This window comes from Amaranthus tricolor, chromosome 4, assembly GCF_026212465.1.
Source record: "Amaranthus tricolor cultivar Red isolate AtriRed21 chromosome 4, ASM2621246v1, whole genome shotgun sequence".
Taxonomy (NCBI): domain Eukaryota; kingdom Viridiplantae; phylum Streptophyta; class Magnoliopsida; order Caryophyllales; family Amaranthaceae; genus Amaranthus; species Amaranthus tricolor.
In genome coordinates this window covers 19,247,087-19,263,979 of record NC_080050.1, presented here as the reverse complement: position 1 = coordinate 19,263,979, position 16,893 = coordinate 19,247,087, and the positions used below count along the sequence as shown (strand labels likewise).

The 16,893-nt window shown below is 33.9% G+C and overlaps 1 protein-coding gene across 1 annotated transcript; it reads left to right on the top strand.

The window, feature by feature from the left end:
- Positions 1-15,066: 15,066 nt before the first annotated feature.
- Positions 15,067-16,602, top strand: LOC130810818 (zinc finger BED domain-containing protein RICESLEEPER 3-like). Its single transcript, XM_057676943.1, has 3 exons — positions 15,067-15,113; positions 15,464-15,983; positions 16,165-16,602. Exons 1-3 carry the CDS (start codon positions 15,067-15,069, stop codon positions 16,600-16,602), a joined length of 1,005 nt encoding a protein of 334 aa, XP_057532926.1.
- The last annotated feature ends 291 nt before the right edge of the window (positions 16,603-16,893 follow it).

Here is a 16,893-nt window from a genome sequence, read left to right as displayed (position 1 = left end):
CATTGTTCCTCAAAAAGTTACCTGTTTTTACAGGTTAACTTACAAAGAAAAAGATAAAATAAATTAAATTACAAAAATATTAACAAAAATAAAAATTAAATAGTAACCACCCATCCACCCTAGTTTTTTTGAGCTATCTTGCTTCTCTCTTTTTTTTATTGTTAGTTTTTTGTTTTTTTTATTTTGTAGTTAATTCTACTTATTTAATTTATTTATAGGCTTTTAATTTATCTTTCCTGTATAGTTATGTCTCTTTATCTTTTTTGAGCCGAAAGACTCCTTTGTTCGTGTTCTCCTCAATGGGTATGAGTTGCCGCCGTCGTTTCCTTCCCAGACTCTGTCCATAATTTTTTCATAAGCGGGATATACTGGGTAGGATGATAACGAGGACCCATCCACCCTACCCTGACCACCCCACCTCAGCCTATCCTCCCTACCCTCACTGCCAGTCTGCCAGCCACCCCTCCCTCTCGCTATCCCTCTCGCTACAGTGATTAATTCAGACCCTAATTTTTTTCATTAAATCTCATGTTTTTTGGTGACAACTCCATTATCAACCATCAACCTCTTTTCTTCACTCTCAAACCACATTCCCCTTTTTTCTATATTCCCAAAACCAACTTCATTTCTCTCCTTCTTAGATAAAATATTCTGACATTGACATGACCTTCTTGATGAAGTAAACCCAGATGAATATATCATCGTTAACCCCACTTGAAAATCTTGAAGGTTCGAAGGTGGTGATGAGTTAAATCAGAATGTGGTGCGACTAGGTCTTGGGCCTGGGTTGTAAAGGGGTTTTGGAACCTGTAATTTTGTGGGTAGGGTTGTGCGCCACTTAAGAGAAGCAATTGGCGGTGGTGGCAGTGGCTGCGTGGTGGTGTCTCAGGTGAGAGGGAGGGGTGGCAGTGTGGCTGAATTGTTAAGAGGTATATATATATATTTTAATTGTAATTTATCAATTTTCTAATTCAAAATGACTTCTTCAACAAGTAGTAGGTAACCTGAATGTACCCAAAGCAAAGATGCTTTTTAGGTCGGATTATTCATTGTTAATTAATAGGTGAGATTATTGTAGAAAAATTGCGAAAATATTAGACTATTCAGGGTAATTTATTTTATTTATAATATTGATTATTAAATGCAATATTTAATTTTAATATATGATTTAGATCGAGACTATTTTTATGCAAGTCACTTATATTTTTTATGACAGACAAATTATTTTTTTGGTTAAACATTTATAAAATAATTTTACATAAATATTTATGTAAATTTGATTTTGAAGTGTGTTACTAATAGTTATAATACTTTATATAAATTAGGAAAAATTCACAAAAATAATCCATCTTATTCCATACCTACTCAAAATAAACTCAATTATTAATTATCTAAAAATAATCCCAATTATTATAAGGGTATTCTCAAAATTTACCCAAGTACAGTTTTACTTTTTTAGTGAAGACAATAGTTAAAAAATATTGACCTGATATATTTTGAGAAGACTTATTTTATAACTGGGCAATAACATGGATTATTTTTGACAAATTATTCCTATAAATTAATGTAATACTTGTTTTTGTTAGCATAAATTGATATGTTATTTTTTTTTATTAAATACTCATAATTTTATATTGTATTCCTCATGTACAAATTATTTGCCTTTTTATTCAAAATAAACATTTAGAAGTTTTAATATAATTATATTAAAGATATAATTAAATGATTTGTTTTTTATTGTGATTTATTTGTCATGAACTTAATTTTCACAATTATTTACGCGCACAATGCAAAGACTGATACAAATTAAGCAATATATGTAATATATACAACTATTCATAGTGAATTAAGATGTAACTATACTATAAAATTTATTTTTTTAAAATTTTAATTTTTTAGATGATACAAACATGTCAAAAAATTTGATAAAATTGTACATTGCACAAAAAATATATAGTTATATATGACCAAAGCAAAGGCATCGTTGATAAGTATATAATAATCGAAATATAAAACAATGCATTCAATTTGGGTGGTTACAACATGGGCAACTGGCCTAAATTTAGTAGTATCTCAAGTATTTTGCATTGACCAGTCTTTAGTTCGATCAAAATTAATATTATTCGCGTGCTGATTTGCTGAATATAGCAAATTATTCAAATCGCCAAAAAGAATCTGATTATATTTATTGAATTTAGGATCTTAATTAGATTATAATTATAATATGAATTAATTATGATCCTTAAATCATGCTATGATTTGTTAAGACCATAAACCAGCTAAAATAATATAGTATCAGAGATTAGGATTAGGAAAAATTACCTAAAATATTCCGACTTTTTATTAATTTTTGCATAATAAGTCTAATTTTTGATTAATCATGAATAACCCAAATTTTAGGGTTACATACACAAGAAAATTGTTGCCCTAATCATGATCGGTTTTTATAGGTTAATTGGAATGAAAAAAAAATATAAAAATATTAAAAATTAAAAGATAAAAAAAAACTAAATTGAATTTTCTTTTTAATTTTATTCAAATTTTTTTTATATAATGTAATTTTATATTTACTTTTTGTTTTATGCAAAATGACTTGCTATTAGAGCTGTTCAAATCTAACTCGACCCGAAATTCCGACTCGGAATTGAAAATTATCCGACCCGAAAAAATGTTAATTTTTTAGGTTTACCGAACCGGAATTATCCGAACCGATACTGCACTCGAACCGTTTGATAACTGAAAAGGGCAAAATCAAACTCGAACTGCAACCGAATTTTATAACCGACATATAAACGTTAACCGATGTTACCCGAACTCAACAGTGATAGACCCGAAGTCAAATCCGACCTAAATTATGCACGTAACCGAATGCAACCCGACTAAAATCGATTAAGATCGAACTGTTTTAACCCGAACTGATACAAACCCGAATCGATTATTAATCGAACTGTTTTTAACCCGAACTGATACAAACCCGAACCGATTGTTAATCGAACTGTTATAAGTCCGAATCAATTTTTCACCTAATTTCAGCAAATTAGGTCCAATTATGATTTTTTGAATAATTGAAAACTAATTTCTAATATTGAAACATTGTAAACAAGATTATATATAAATAAATAACATTCCCCATGATATAGATATCAATTATAAACCAATAAGCACATTACAAAAACCTTAGAAACATACTAAAGTTGAACAACACAAAAATTTAGATGTTTCTTCAACACTTCAATCTAGACTTATCTTGCTTTCTATTGCTAATTAATAATTATATATTTCATGTTAGTAATCCACCAATTTTCAAGCTTTAAGCCCCAAAAATTTATATTCATCACTTATACATCCATCAAATTTAAATATACAAATATTAAGTTTTTAATCCCAAAAATTTACATCCATCACTTATACATCCCCCAATACAAATATCAAGTTTTTTACCCCAAAAATTTACATCCATCACTTATACATCCACCTAATGTAAATATACCAATATCAAGTTTTTAACTCCAAAAATTAACATTAAATCAGCAACTATATATAGTTATATATCCACCATAAAAGTATCATCCATTAAATGTACGTGAGTATGTCCACCATTAAATACTTTCTCCAAAACGAAACATAAAAGTCGACAACGAGCACCAAAATCTCTCACGTACTGCTGCTTTGCTTGTGGTACCATATTTAAATCTTGAACAAAAACAAACAAAAAAGTATTAAAAGAAAGTAATTCATTCTTATAAGAAAGAAAGAAACGCCTAAAATTTTGCTTATCAGAATATGTATCACATGTCGTGTGAGATCATTGTAATGCCTCTCAAGGTCAACAAACGCCGCATGTTGAGCAAGCTACCAACATGAATCATAGCTAAGGAAACATTTCTAATTGTCTAATCTCAAGTAAACAAGGCTATTAGAAAGTTGCCTATAAGACTAAGACCCATAGATAACATTCATAAATACAGACTTCAATTACACTAATATATATTCAAGATTGCATACAGAAGAGAATTGCATACAGAAAGTAAATCTTCATTAATATAGACTTCAATTACACGATGGGGCTCCTTCCAAAGCAGATAAGGTTGCATACAGAAGAGAACTGAACTAAATCTTCATAAATACAGACTTCAAGCATGCCAAGAAAGTAAAAACTGACCCCAATGAATATAACTTTCAAAGACAACAGCATCAGCCCTTACCTTCCTTCGCCAAATTTAATCAAGTTCACAGCCCCCTCATCAATGCCTCTGTATAGACTCCCTTTCACAAGCATACATGGAAGATCAATCCTATCCGAAAGTACCTGGTACAAATTTTATGAAAAGGCTATCGTCAAAACTCAAAGCAATTTACTCAAAGCAAAACTCAAAATTCAAAGCAATTTACTCAAAGCAAAACTCAATCAGTGTGTGCGGCTATGACGGTGAAGGTGAAGAAATTAGGGTTTCTTCGACTGCCTTAAGATTGTTGGGTACTTAGGCCGCGAGAGTGTGAAGTGTAAACTGAAAAAAAAACAAGAACTTTATACCTACAGGCTACGGTACTACAGGCTGCCGGAGATGAACGTGTTCTACCGGCCGGATTGGAGGAGAATAGATGGGATTGTAACAGGGCCGCCAGTTACAGTGAGAGGATGAAGAAGAGTGAGTTGGGTTAGGGTTTATTAGAGCGGGATTTGGGAAGTTTTTAATGAATATCAGAATATGGGAAAGGGTTTCATTTCACTGTTTCAGGTTGAAGAATCCATCGAAGATCCCTTTTTTTTCAATTGAGAGTGACGTGGCAATTTCTTGACCACTGATCTAATATTAGCATTACAAAATCCAACGCCTAAAACACCTTATTCGTATGCTATTTTAATAACCAATAACATTTTGTGCAAGTACAACTCATAGATTGCTAAGATGGTAAGATCTCACACGTCTATATACAAAGATCAACGACTTAGAATAAATAATGTATCAGTTGAGTAATATGTTCATCAAATTGGACAATTAGTTATCTAAAATAATTTATTTGAGTAATATAAATATTGTATATCAAATATTAAATATTTTTGTTATTGAATTTGGTCAAATTGCATAATTTAGGCTATTTAATTCAAAGTAACAAAAAAGGTAGAGTATTAGTTTCATTTACTATAATAGATCGAATTACGATAAGTGAATTTTGAATTACGATCGATTATTAATAATAGCCTATAAATTACTTTAGAATAATCAAGATCAGTAATAAGTAATAAGTAATAACGTTGAGTTAACTGTCAATGATAGTCTATAACTATAAGATAGTTTCTATTAGTTTCATTCACTCCAATAGGTCTAGTTCCGAACATTATTAAGCTTTAAATTAAATACAGTCAATTATTAGTGTAATAGATTTATTAATTTAATGTATTCAAGGTCACTAATAAGTATAAATACATAATATCATATAAAATGGTTATGATTACTTGATTAATCTAATTCACTTTATTATAATAAGTTTCAATTATCAAACATAGAAATACATTCTGTTATTAGTGTAATAGAGTAATGTATATTCTAATAGCTTATACTCCCTCTAATTAAAAACAAATGTCTCATTTGGAATTTGCATAAATTTTCTCTCTAGTAATATATTCTAAATTTCTAATAATTTAATTACAAGCCTAAAAAGAAATCGAGAGAATTACTCTGTATTTGAGGGACTATTAGTTTAGAGTACTCAATAACACTATTGTCTAAGTATGTAATAGCCTATAAGATAGTTTAGATTATTCTTATTCATTCAAACAAATCGAGTTTCGATTATCGAGTTTTAAAATTCAATCAATTATCAAAAGTAGCAACACAAGTGACGGGCAAAAGCCCATAATAATATAACTCCCGCAAAACAGTACCGCATCAAAAACAGAATGTTGCCACTAAGCATGGCTCGACTTGTCGAGCAGAAAAAGGGGACGTCGAGCGAGCCACAGCTTGGTTGAGCGAAGGAGGCAGAAAGCTACTAATCTAGTCGAGCCTATTGACTCGATCGAGCAACTGGTTATCCCAGTCCAGCAGTCCATCAAATGCCTCCCTCATCATCATACACACACATACAAACATCCACACACCATCAAACTCATCATACTTCATTGGTGCACTCAAAGTCACACCAAACTCCAACAATCTCCATCTTGACTTAAGTTAACCCAAATCACACATCCTCCTAGACACTCCATCCAATCATACTACTGAACACATCAAACAAACTAGCACACCACATAACTGCCCCCTAGGGGCTTCACATCAAGCAAGCTTCTAAACCAATCAAGTCCACACATAAAGTGAAAATGTTGGTGGGCAAAGGCTTTGTCATCATGTCGGCCGGAGCATCATATGTGCTTATCTTCGCTAAGCCCACTCTCTTGTGCTCAACTTCATCTCGAATGAAGTTGTATTTAATGTCGATGTGCTTGGTTCTTCGGTGAAAAGTGTTTTGATTTCTTGCCAAGTGAATGGCACATTCACTATCATAATGAACACGCACTAAGCTCATCTCTGGGCACATTTCACCAACCAACCCTTTAAGCCACTTTGCCTCTTTGAATGATTCGGCGATAGCTATATACTCCGCTTCGGTGGTGGACATGGCGAAAGCATCTTGGAGTGACGATTGCCAACTCACCGCTATTCCACCCAATGTAAAAACATTCCCCGAGGTAGATTTTCTAGCAAATAAGTCACCCGCATAGTCGGAATCACAATACAAACTTGAGACAAACATTTGAAGTTCCCTTCAAATAACTTAACAACCACTTCAGCGCTTCCCAATGTCCCTTACCCGGATTTGACATATCGGCTCACCATGATAACTGCTTGAGCAATATCGGGCCTAGAGCACACCATGGCATACATAACACTACCAACTACACTAGTGTAAGGATTATCCTCCATTTGTTCTTCTTCTTCCTTTGTTTGAGGACATAGCTTCTTGGATAGCTTGAAATGAGAAGCTAGAGGCGTGGACACACTCTTTGCATCGCCCATGGAGAATCTTCTTAATACCTTCTCAATGTACCTCCTTTGACTAAGGTACAAGATGCCTTTTGCCCTATCCTTCAATATCTCCATTCCAAGTATCTTATTGACTTCACCAAGATCTTTCAAGTCAAACTCACTTGAAAGTAAGACCTTTAAATCCTCTACCTTAAACAAATCTCTGCATGCTACAAGCATGTCATCAACATAAAGGATCAAATATATCATAGACCCACCATCAAGCTTCTTAAGATAGACACAACTATCATAAGAGCTCATTGTAAAATCATGTAAAAGCATAAAGGAGTCAAATTTCTTATACCATCGTCTAGGCGATTGTTTTAGCCCATACAATGATTTCTTCAAACGGCACACATGACTTTCTTTACCCTTAACTTGTGCTTGTCGATCCCTCTTTCTTCTTGAAAACCCATTTACACCCTACAACTTTCTTGTTTCTAGGTGCTTCAACAATGACCTAAGTCTTGTTCTTTGCAAGAGACTACATCTCTTGCTTCATAGCTACTAGCCACTTGCTTGAGTCACTTGAGGCCATAGCCTCCTTGTAAGAATTAGGATCATTCACACTTTCCACCTCACTAGCAATAATGAGGGCATAAGCCACATAGTCACACTCCTCTATATACCTTCTTTGAGGTATAATTCTCCTCTTTTCTCTTTGAGTGGGCAAAGCGATTACTTTTCATATTGAGCATCATCATCAGTTTCATCAATATTGGGAGTTTCTACCTCCTCTTGGGTGTCATCGGATGTACCTGTAGTGTTAGTAAGAGTGTTCTCCAGAGTAGAAGTAACCAATGCATTCTCATTAAAAACTACATCCCTAAATGTAATGATCTTTCTAGACTTCTTACACCACACCCTGTATCCTTTTACACCCAAACCATATCCCATGAAAATACATTTCTAAGCTCTAAGTTCAAGCTTTCCCTCACTCACATGAATATAAGCCGGACAACCAAATACTCTAAGATTAGAATAATCAACTAGTAAATTATACCATACCTCCTACGGGGACTTGAAGTTTAATGCGGTATGTGGAGAACGGTTCACCAAGTAGCATGCCGTAGAAACGACTTCGACCCAAAACCTCTTGCTCAACTTAGATTGTGCGATCATACTCCTAGCCCTTTCCAACAATGTCTTATTCATCCTTTCGGCTACACCATTTTGTTGAGGCCTTCTAACAAATGTTCTATGCCTCACTATACCTTCCTTGGTGCAATATTGAATAAACTTCTTATCAACAAACTCAAGACCATTGTCCGTTCTCAATGTCTTGATGCTCTTCTCGGTTTTCTTCTCAATCATGGTGTTCCAATCAACGAAGACATCAAATACGTCATCTTTGTACTTGATGAAATAGCACCAAACCTTCCTTGAATAGTCATCAATAAGAGTAAGCAAATAGTTGCACCCACCAAGTGAAGTCTTCCTAGAAGGGCCCTTAATATCAGAATTTATATAATCAAGGATCCCCTTGGTGTTGTGGATTGGCGGCTTGAAACTCACTCTCTTATGCTTCTCATAAACACAATGTTCACAAAAGCCAAGGTTTCCAAGCTTCTTTCCTCCAAACAAGCCTTGCTTGCTCAACTCATGCATACCTCTCTCACTCATATGACCTAACTTCAAGTGCCAAAGTTTGGTCTCTTCATTGGACATAATGCTAGTGGAGACATTCACAGACCCGGAGATGGTTGAACCATCTAGAGCATACAAACTCCCGTTCATCTTCCCCTTCATCACAATTAGTGACCCTCTTATGACCTTCATCACTCCACCTTGACAAGCAATCCTACAACCATTCTTGTCTAAAGTACCCAACGAAATCAAGTTCTTCTTTAACCCGGGAACACACCTAACATCGGACAAAGTTCTCATGATACCTTCTAACATCATCATTTGAATAATCCCAACACCAACAACCTTGCAAGTCGCGTTGTTGCCCATAGTAATATTTCCTCCATCTACCCTTTCAAGGTGGTGAAGAGGCTTTTGTTGGGTGTCATATGAAAGGAACACCCGGAGTCAGGAATCCACTCATTCTCACCCTTATACTCATGTGTGGCCACCAAAACGCCACCATCATCGCTATCATTCACATAGCTAGCCTCGACATTACTAGAACCCTCCTTAGAGCTCTCCTCAACATTGGAATGCTTCTTTTTAACAATTCCACTTGATGTGACCCTTAAGCATGAAATAGTTGCAAGTAGGGATGGTAATGGGTATTGGACCCGACTCGGATCCGTGAATCCGTATCCGTTTTCACGGATCTGGATCCTAAAAAATAGACCCGTCGGATCCGGATCCGTTTAAATTTCACGGGTCTGAATCTGAATTTGAGAAAAATACCCAGATCGGGACTCGCGGATCAGGAGGATCCATTTTATTTTTTTATTTATTAAATATATATAATGTAACTATGTAATCATGCATTCTTTTCCTTCCTATTTCCCTAAGATTGAGTTACTCAATCTTACTGTCTGACTCAGACTACTCCTGTTCCTAATTTCCTATTTCCCTCCCAGCCCCAAGCTCCCACACCCACAGTCCCACTCCAAGAAAACCCTAATCCCCAATCCCCAACTTCGGCCATTCCCAACTCCCACAGTCCGTTGCTTCTTGCTCCTCACAGCCACCGCGACAGGGTCTTCTCCCCCTCCTCACAGGCGGCCGGTGAACTTGAGGGTAATAAAACCTAATTTTGATTTTTTTTTCCAACGATTCTTTTGATTTATGTTGAGTTTAGTGGTAGATTTATGTTAAGTTTAGTTGTTTTGATTGAGTTATTTTTTATGTTGAGTAGTTTTTGATTTATTTGAGTTAGTGGTAGATTTATGTTGAGTTTAGCTGTTTTGATTGAGTTATTTTTTTATGTTGAGTAGTTTTTGATTTATTTGAGTTTAGTGTTAGATTTATGTTGAGTTTAGTTATTTTGATTGAGTTATTTTTTATGTTGAGTAGTTTTTGATTTATTTGAGTTTAGTGGTAGATTTATGTTGAGTTTAGTTGTTTTGATTGAGTTACTTTTTATGTTGAGTAGTTTTTGATTTATTTGAGTTTAATGGTAGATTTAAGTTAAGTTTAGTTGTTTTGATTGATGTTGAGTTGAGTAGTTTTTGATTTATGTTGAGTTGTTAATTTATTTTTTTTATCACATTAAAACCAATATTCCAATAATCCAATTGATGACTAGTAAATTTATCAAAGTGTATTGTTGAGTAAATGGATAATCAAAATAATGGTGGTTCTAGTCAACCTACTAAAGATCATATTCATGAATCATATGGGGATTTGAGGGTAATGTTGATGTTGAGATTGAGAATGAATCTACAGAACAAAGTAGTGTTAAAAGTAAGAAATAAACTTCAGAATCATGGACTTATTTTAACCTTATACAAGTGAATGGTGTACAAATGGCAAAGTGTAAGACTTGTAAGAAAACACTTTCCTACAAAGGGAGTAGTGGAACTTCACATCTTCTTAAACATGCTAAGAAAACATGTTCAAGTAGACATTTAAACCTTACAGCAAATCAATCACAGTTAAAAGTGAAAAGAGAAATCGATGGATCTACTTACTTTAGCAGTTAATAAAAAACCGAAGAAAGTGGTTTTTGATCAAGAAGTATCAAGGAAAGAATTGATGAAAATGGTGGTAATGCATGAGTATCCTTTATCAATGGTTGACCACATTGGTTTTAAAAACTTTGTGAGGAGTTTAAATGACTACTTTAAGATGATTTCTAGAAACACATTGAAAAATGATGTGATAAAAACGTACAACACCGAGAGGAGCTCTCTTAAAAGTCTTTTTGGAGCATAATGTGGGTAGAATTGCAATAACAAGTGACATGTGGACTGCCTATAATAAAAAAAAGGAAAAATTACCTTGAATAATACGAACTTTCACTAATTTTCCAACAATAATACGAACTTTCAATTAACCATGAATAATACAAACTTTGACATGTGTTTTCCGCTGGTATACTAATTTACCTGTAACCGATAAATGTGCTGAGCTCTTTAAAAAAAAATTTTTTCTAATAAAATTAAGGAAAAGAAATTTCAAAACGCAGTACCAGCATCTTCCTCACGCAGCTGCTTCTCTCTCTTGACAAACATTCACTTATTTCCATTGATTCTCTCTCGTTCTCACGCATCAACTACAAAGATATCATCTCATTCATGGTTAGTTTATTCTTCTCAATTGCAATATTTATCCCTAAATTTTGTTTTAATCCCAAAAATTAGGGTTTGTATCCATTTAGTCGAAAATGGATGAAATTCTGTGTCCATTTACTCGAAAATGGATGGAATTTTGTTTCCATTTTCTCAATCCATACATGATTATTGTTTGATGTTAATTAAAAATGTTTGTGCACTCGAAAATGGATGTAATTTAGTGTTTTTTGCTTGTTTTTAGGCTAATTTGAATGATTCAATTACTTTGAAGTTTTGGTATGATGGGGTATTAAAAAAAGTAGTTGTGGGGTTTGAGTATGTGTATGGGATATGTAAAACCATCTCCATAGACCTAGATAAGATGTCATTTTTTGAGTTAGAATGAATTGTAAAGGAGGATCTTGGGGTAAAACATGAGTTTTGTCTTTAGTATCATTTACCTAATGCTGTTAGCTTTTTGGAAGGGTTAAAGAGAGTTACCGATGATATTTGTGTTGGGAAAATGTCTGAAATAGCTGTTGAAAATAGAGCATTATCTGTGTATGTAGTTAATGATAAGGATAATGAGATGTTGGTTCTAGAAATATCAAAAAGTGGTACTAAAGATAGTGAAGTTTTGTCCACTGTTGGGAATAGGAAAAAATTGACCCCTAAGAGAGCATCTAAGGCAAAAGAATCCCTTAGTGAATGTTGCATACCTCTTGAATATGATTTTTCTGAAGATGAGCCACATTTTGGTAAGGTAAGTGATGAAGATGCATCTGAGGAGGATGATTCACAAGATCTTGATTATGAGCTATCGTATGAGGAGGAAGATGAAGATGAAATTTCGGAGGAGCTTGTGCAAAGTCAAGATTTGTCATTGTCATTCGAAGAACTAGAGCAAGTGGGTGATTTTGTTTTGAAATTGGGTGAGTGTAGTAACACACAGGGTTTATCTGAGTATGAAAATAGTGATGATGAAGATGATGATGCTACTACCGATTTTAGGAAGTTCAAATGGATTGTTGGGCAAGTTTTTAGCACCCCAGTTGAATTTAAGGAGGCGGTAAGGAAATATGCAATTCATCAGGAAAGAAATGTAAAGTTTTTTTTGAGTGTAAGGTGTATTGATGGTTGTCCCTTTAAGCTCTACGCTAGTTGGGATATAACACGAGCTTCCTTTATTGTCAAGAAAGTTAATGATGATCACACTTGTCAAATAAACATGGATTTTAATCATCAATTCAAAGCTTCTTGGTGTGTAGATCAGTTACTTGATTTATTCAAGTCACGACCACACATTCCTTCTGCAAAACTAGTTGATATTGTTAGGAAACAATTTTGAATTATCATTAGTAGGGCTTTGCGTACAAGATTAAGTATGCTGCACATAGGAGGTTACATGGATCTATGAAACAACATTATCAGAAGTTCATGAGCTAGGTTGGAGTTTTAGAACGAAGTAACCCTAATAGCCACTTCGTTTTTGTTACTGATCCAAGCACAAATCCCCATATTTCAGAGGTTTTTTATTTGCTTTGAAGGGGTTAAAGATGGTTGGGTTGGTGGGCACAAGAAAATATTGTTCATTGATGGTTGTTTACTAAAAACATTCTTGGGAGGAATGCTATTAAGTGCAGTTAGGAGAGACCCTAACGAGCAAATGTATTCATTGGCTTGGGCTGTTGTTGAGGGTGAAAACAATGAATCATGGTAATGGTTCATTTCTAAATTGAAGAAGTGTGTGCCTCATGATAATGGTAAAGAGTGGATAGTAATATCAGATGAACACCAGGTATACACCCTTCCCTACTGTTGTATTTATATACATCCATTTAGCTGCTGATGCTGCTTTTCATTTAGTGTACAACCATTTAGCTATTGATTTATATACATCCATTTGTATACTGAGTTCTGCGTTTAGCTATTGATGTGGATTACTGATGCCACTGTGCATTTAGCTGCTGTCTGTATTTAGATGTGTGTATTTAGCTACTATGTTGCATTTAGCAGGCAAAATTTCCAAACCAAAATAATAAAATAAAATGATAAAGCAAAAGACCTGTTGAGCTAATGAAGTAGCAACCATGTTGGATGTAGCTACTGAAAGAAACATATACACATATCCATCATAATCACATAGCACAGTTCCTAGACCTGCTCATTCATCATCATCATCATCATCATCATCATCCCAAACAAATCAAAAGAAAAAGAAAATAAAAATTTAAATCAAACCAATTTATTTTGTAAAGATCTGATGAATACCTAAAGCAACAAGCTTAATTGAACTACTCTGTCCAACAACAATAGTATCAATGAGACTCATCAAAGGTCCAAAAACCTAAATTCTAGTAGCAGGTCCACAAAACTTGATCATTTCAATAATTTGATCCAACATTGTTTAATTTTCCATTTTCTTAACTTCATTTTTTGTGGGTCCCAAAGATTGATGTTGTGCATTTAGTTACTGACTTCAGTATACTGATGCTATTGATTTAGTATTCAGAATGTTATTCCTAATCCAGCTTAACACACTTATCTATTGTACAGAGCATTTTGAGGGCAGTCCAGCTGGAGCTTCCAAAAGCATAACATAGGCATTATGCTAGGCACATCTACGCAAATTGGAACAAGTCATTCAAAGGAGAACATAGGCACTTGCAATAAGGTTGGACTTAACAAAAGGAAGTGTCCGGAAAAGGGTAAAGCGTTTAAGCAACCACCTCCATTGAAGAGAAGTAGAGGAAGACCGAAAAAGATTGTTGACGTCGCCACCAACACACCAGAGTTATCCCATCACAACATGTCTGCACAACCTAGTTCTTTAGGTAAAGGCACCAGGACAATTAGAACAGGGGAAGGGAGTAGAGGGGCTAGGACTGGTAGTGCAAGCGGAAGGAGTGGTGTCAGTACTGCTAAAAAGGGGAAAGCCTAAGAAGAACCCTACTGAAGTAATATCAACCCAAGCATCGACAGCAAAGAATTGATGTTGCAAGACTAAGTGTCATTTTGCTGCTCTTTTGGAAAACATAACTTTTTTGTATGTATTAAGTTACCATCATGGTATAATCTTTGGCTTAGAACATTGTTCAAATATTGCATTTTGGAAAACATTTTAGCACTTTTGTGTGTAAGGAATGCTTATGTATGTAAAGGTAATTTTTGAAAATATTGCTATAAGATGTATGGATTGAGGCTATAATTCTTGAATCGAAGAAACTTTGTTACACTTTTTCATTACATTGGATTTTCAATACATAAAATTCCATTACATGATCAAATTCTTATATGTAGCTTAACATAAATAAGAACAATACAAATAAAACCCATGATGCAACAAGTACAAAACTTAACGCTTTTTGTGCATTTACATATTCAACAACTTTCAATTTCAACATAGCTTCACTTTCTTTCAACTTTGCATTCTTAACCTTCAATTTCCTTATTTTTTCAATCAACATAGCTTTCTCTTCTTCCAAACAAGAAGAAATTTCACTTGAATACTCTACATCTTTTTCCCACTTAAAAAATTTGCAATCTTGTGCCTACATTTCAAACCAAATCATGAAACCCTAATTGATAAAGAAATTAAAAATTAACATAAAACAAACTAAAGCTATTGAAAAAAAATAAACTTACTAGCCAAAATGCACATCCATAAAACCTCTCACCAACCCTTGTTCCTTTTTTGACTACTTGTAATTTAGCATGAACACCATGTTTACATAAAGGAATTCCTTTTGCAATTGATGTTCTAGATTGAGATGATAACGAAGGAGAATACATGTTAAATATCAAATTACTTTAGAGGTTAAAATGAAAATGGAAAAAAAATTGAGATGTTGGAAGAAGTAATTAAAATGGAAGAGCAAAGTGAGGAAATGAAGAAGATGAAGGCTGCTGTCCAGTATCTGATAAAGGAAATGAGGAAGTGACCTTTTCTCTCGGTTATAAACCGGTCAGGTATACCAGCGGAAAACACATGTCAAAGTTCGTATTATTCATGGTTAATGGAAAGTTCGTATTATTGTTGGGAAATCAGTGAAAGTTCGTATTATTCAGGGTAATTTTTCCTTAAAAAACAGAGGTATATGTCTGTGACATCACATTTCATCGATGAAGAATAGGTTTTACATAATAGAACTCTAAGGTAATTTCTTTTCCTTTCATTTAAATTTCATTGCTATTGAATTTTTAATTATTTTATATGAATTTTATTTAAACTTGAATCCATGTTGGTGTGTGAATTTTGTTTAGGTTTTGTTATGTTCCATATCCATATAACAAAGGGGTTCTTTCCAAGATATTATTAGATTGTTTTTCTCAATTCACGTTGGAAAATAAAATCTCTTCTATTGTTGTTGATGACGCTACCACAAATGATGCAATGATGAATGTCTTGATGGATAAACTAGAAACTAGTTATTTAATATTGGGTGGAGATTTTTTGCATATGAGGTGTAGTGTTCACATTCTTAACTTGATTGTGAGAGATGGTTTAGATGTCATTGATTTTGCTATTTGCAAAGTTCGAGATTGTGTTGCATTTTGGATGTCTACTCCTAAAAGAATTGAAACGTTTGAGCAAGCTTGTCGCCTTTTGAATGTGACTAAACCTAAAAGGGTGAGTCTTGATTGTAAAACTAGGTGGAACACCACATATGATTTGCTTGCCACTTTTTTGCCTTTTAAAGAAGTTTTTAATAAGTTGAAATGTCTATATAGAAGGTTGAATTTTGATGTGCCTAGTGATCATGATTGGCAAATGGCTACTCTTGTTTGTCAAAAGTTGGAAGGCAACTACGGTTTTTTCTGGTAGAAAGCATCCAACTTCAAATTTTTATTTTCATAATGTTTATGAGATTAAACTTGCTTTAACTAAGTGGAGGAAAAATGACAATAGTGAGATTATTAGAAAAATGGCTGAGAAAATGGTTGAAAAGTTTGACAAATATTAGGATCATATTAATGAGCTTTTGGCAATTGCGGGCATTTTAGATCCGAGAAATAAGATGAATTGTGTGGTGCATTATTTTAAGAAATCCTATGGAGATGATGCCAATGCTAAAGTGGAAAGAGTAAGAAATAATCTTTATAATCTTTTCGATGAGTATAAAAGTAAATGTAATGTGAATGAACGTTCACCTATGGAAGCACAATTTGAGGATCTTGGTGATGAGGATGATTTTGCGAGGACTAAGAGACAAAAAATTGATTATGTGCCCATTAAAAGGGAAATTGATCAATACTTAGAGAGTCAAAATTTGCTAGAGGATAAAGAATTTAGTATACTAGCATGGTGGAAGAGAGACCAAAGGTACCCAACTTTAAGAAAAGTTGCCAAAAGACATTCTTGCAATTCTTGTCTCATTGGTTACTTCGGAAAGTGCATTTAACACGGGTGAAAGGATAGTTAGGGCTCACCGTTCTAGGCTTCATTCTTAAACAGTGCAGGCTTTGATGTGCTTGAAAAATTGGATGGTTGATGATCTCAAAGGTAATTTTATACTAATTTACACTTGTAGTCTATTTTTTTACTAACTAATATAATTCTATTTTTTGTTATTGAAGTTAATTTTGAAGGAACTTATGCTTGTTCAACTATCAACGAAGATGGTGAGGATGTGGAAGAAATGGACATTCTTGATATGTTATTTATTTTGCGTTATAAATTTATAATCTTTTAT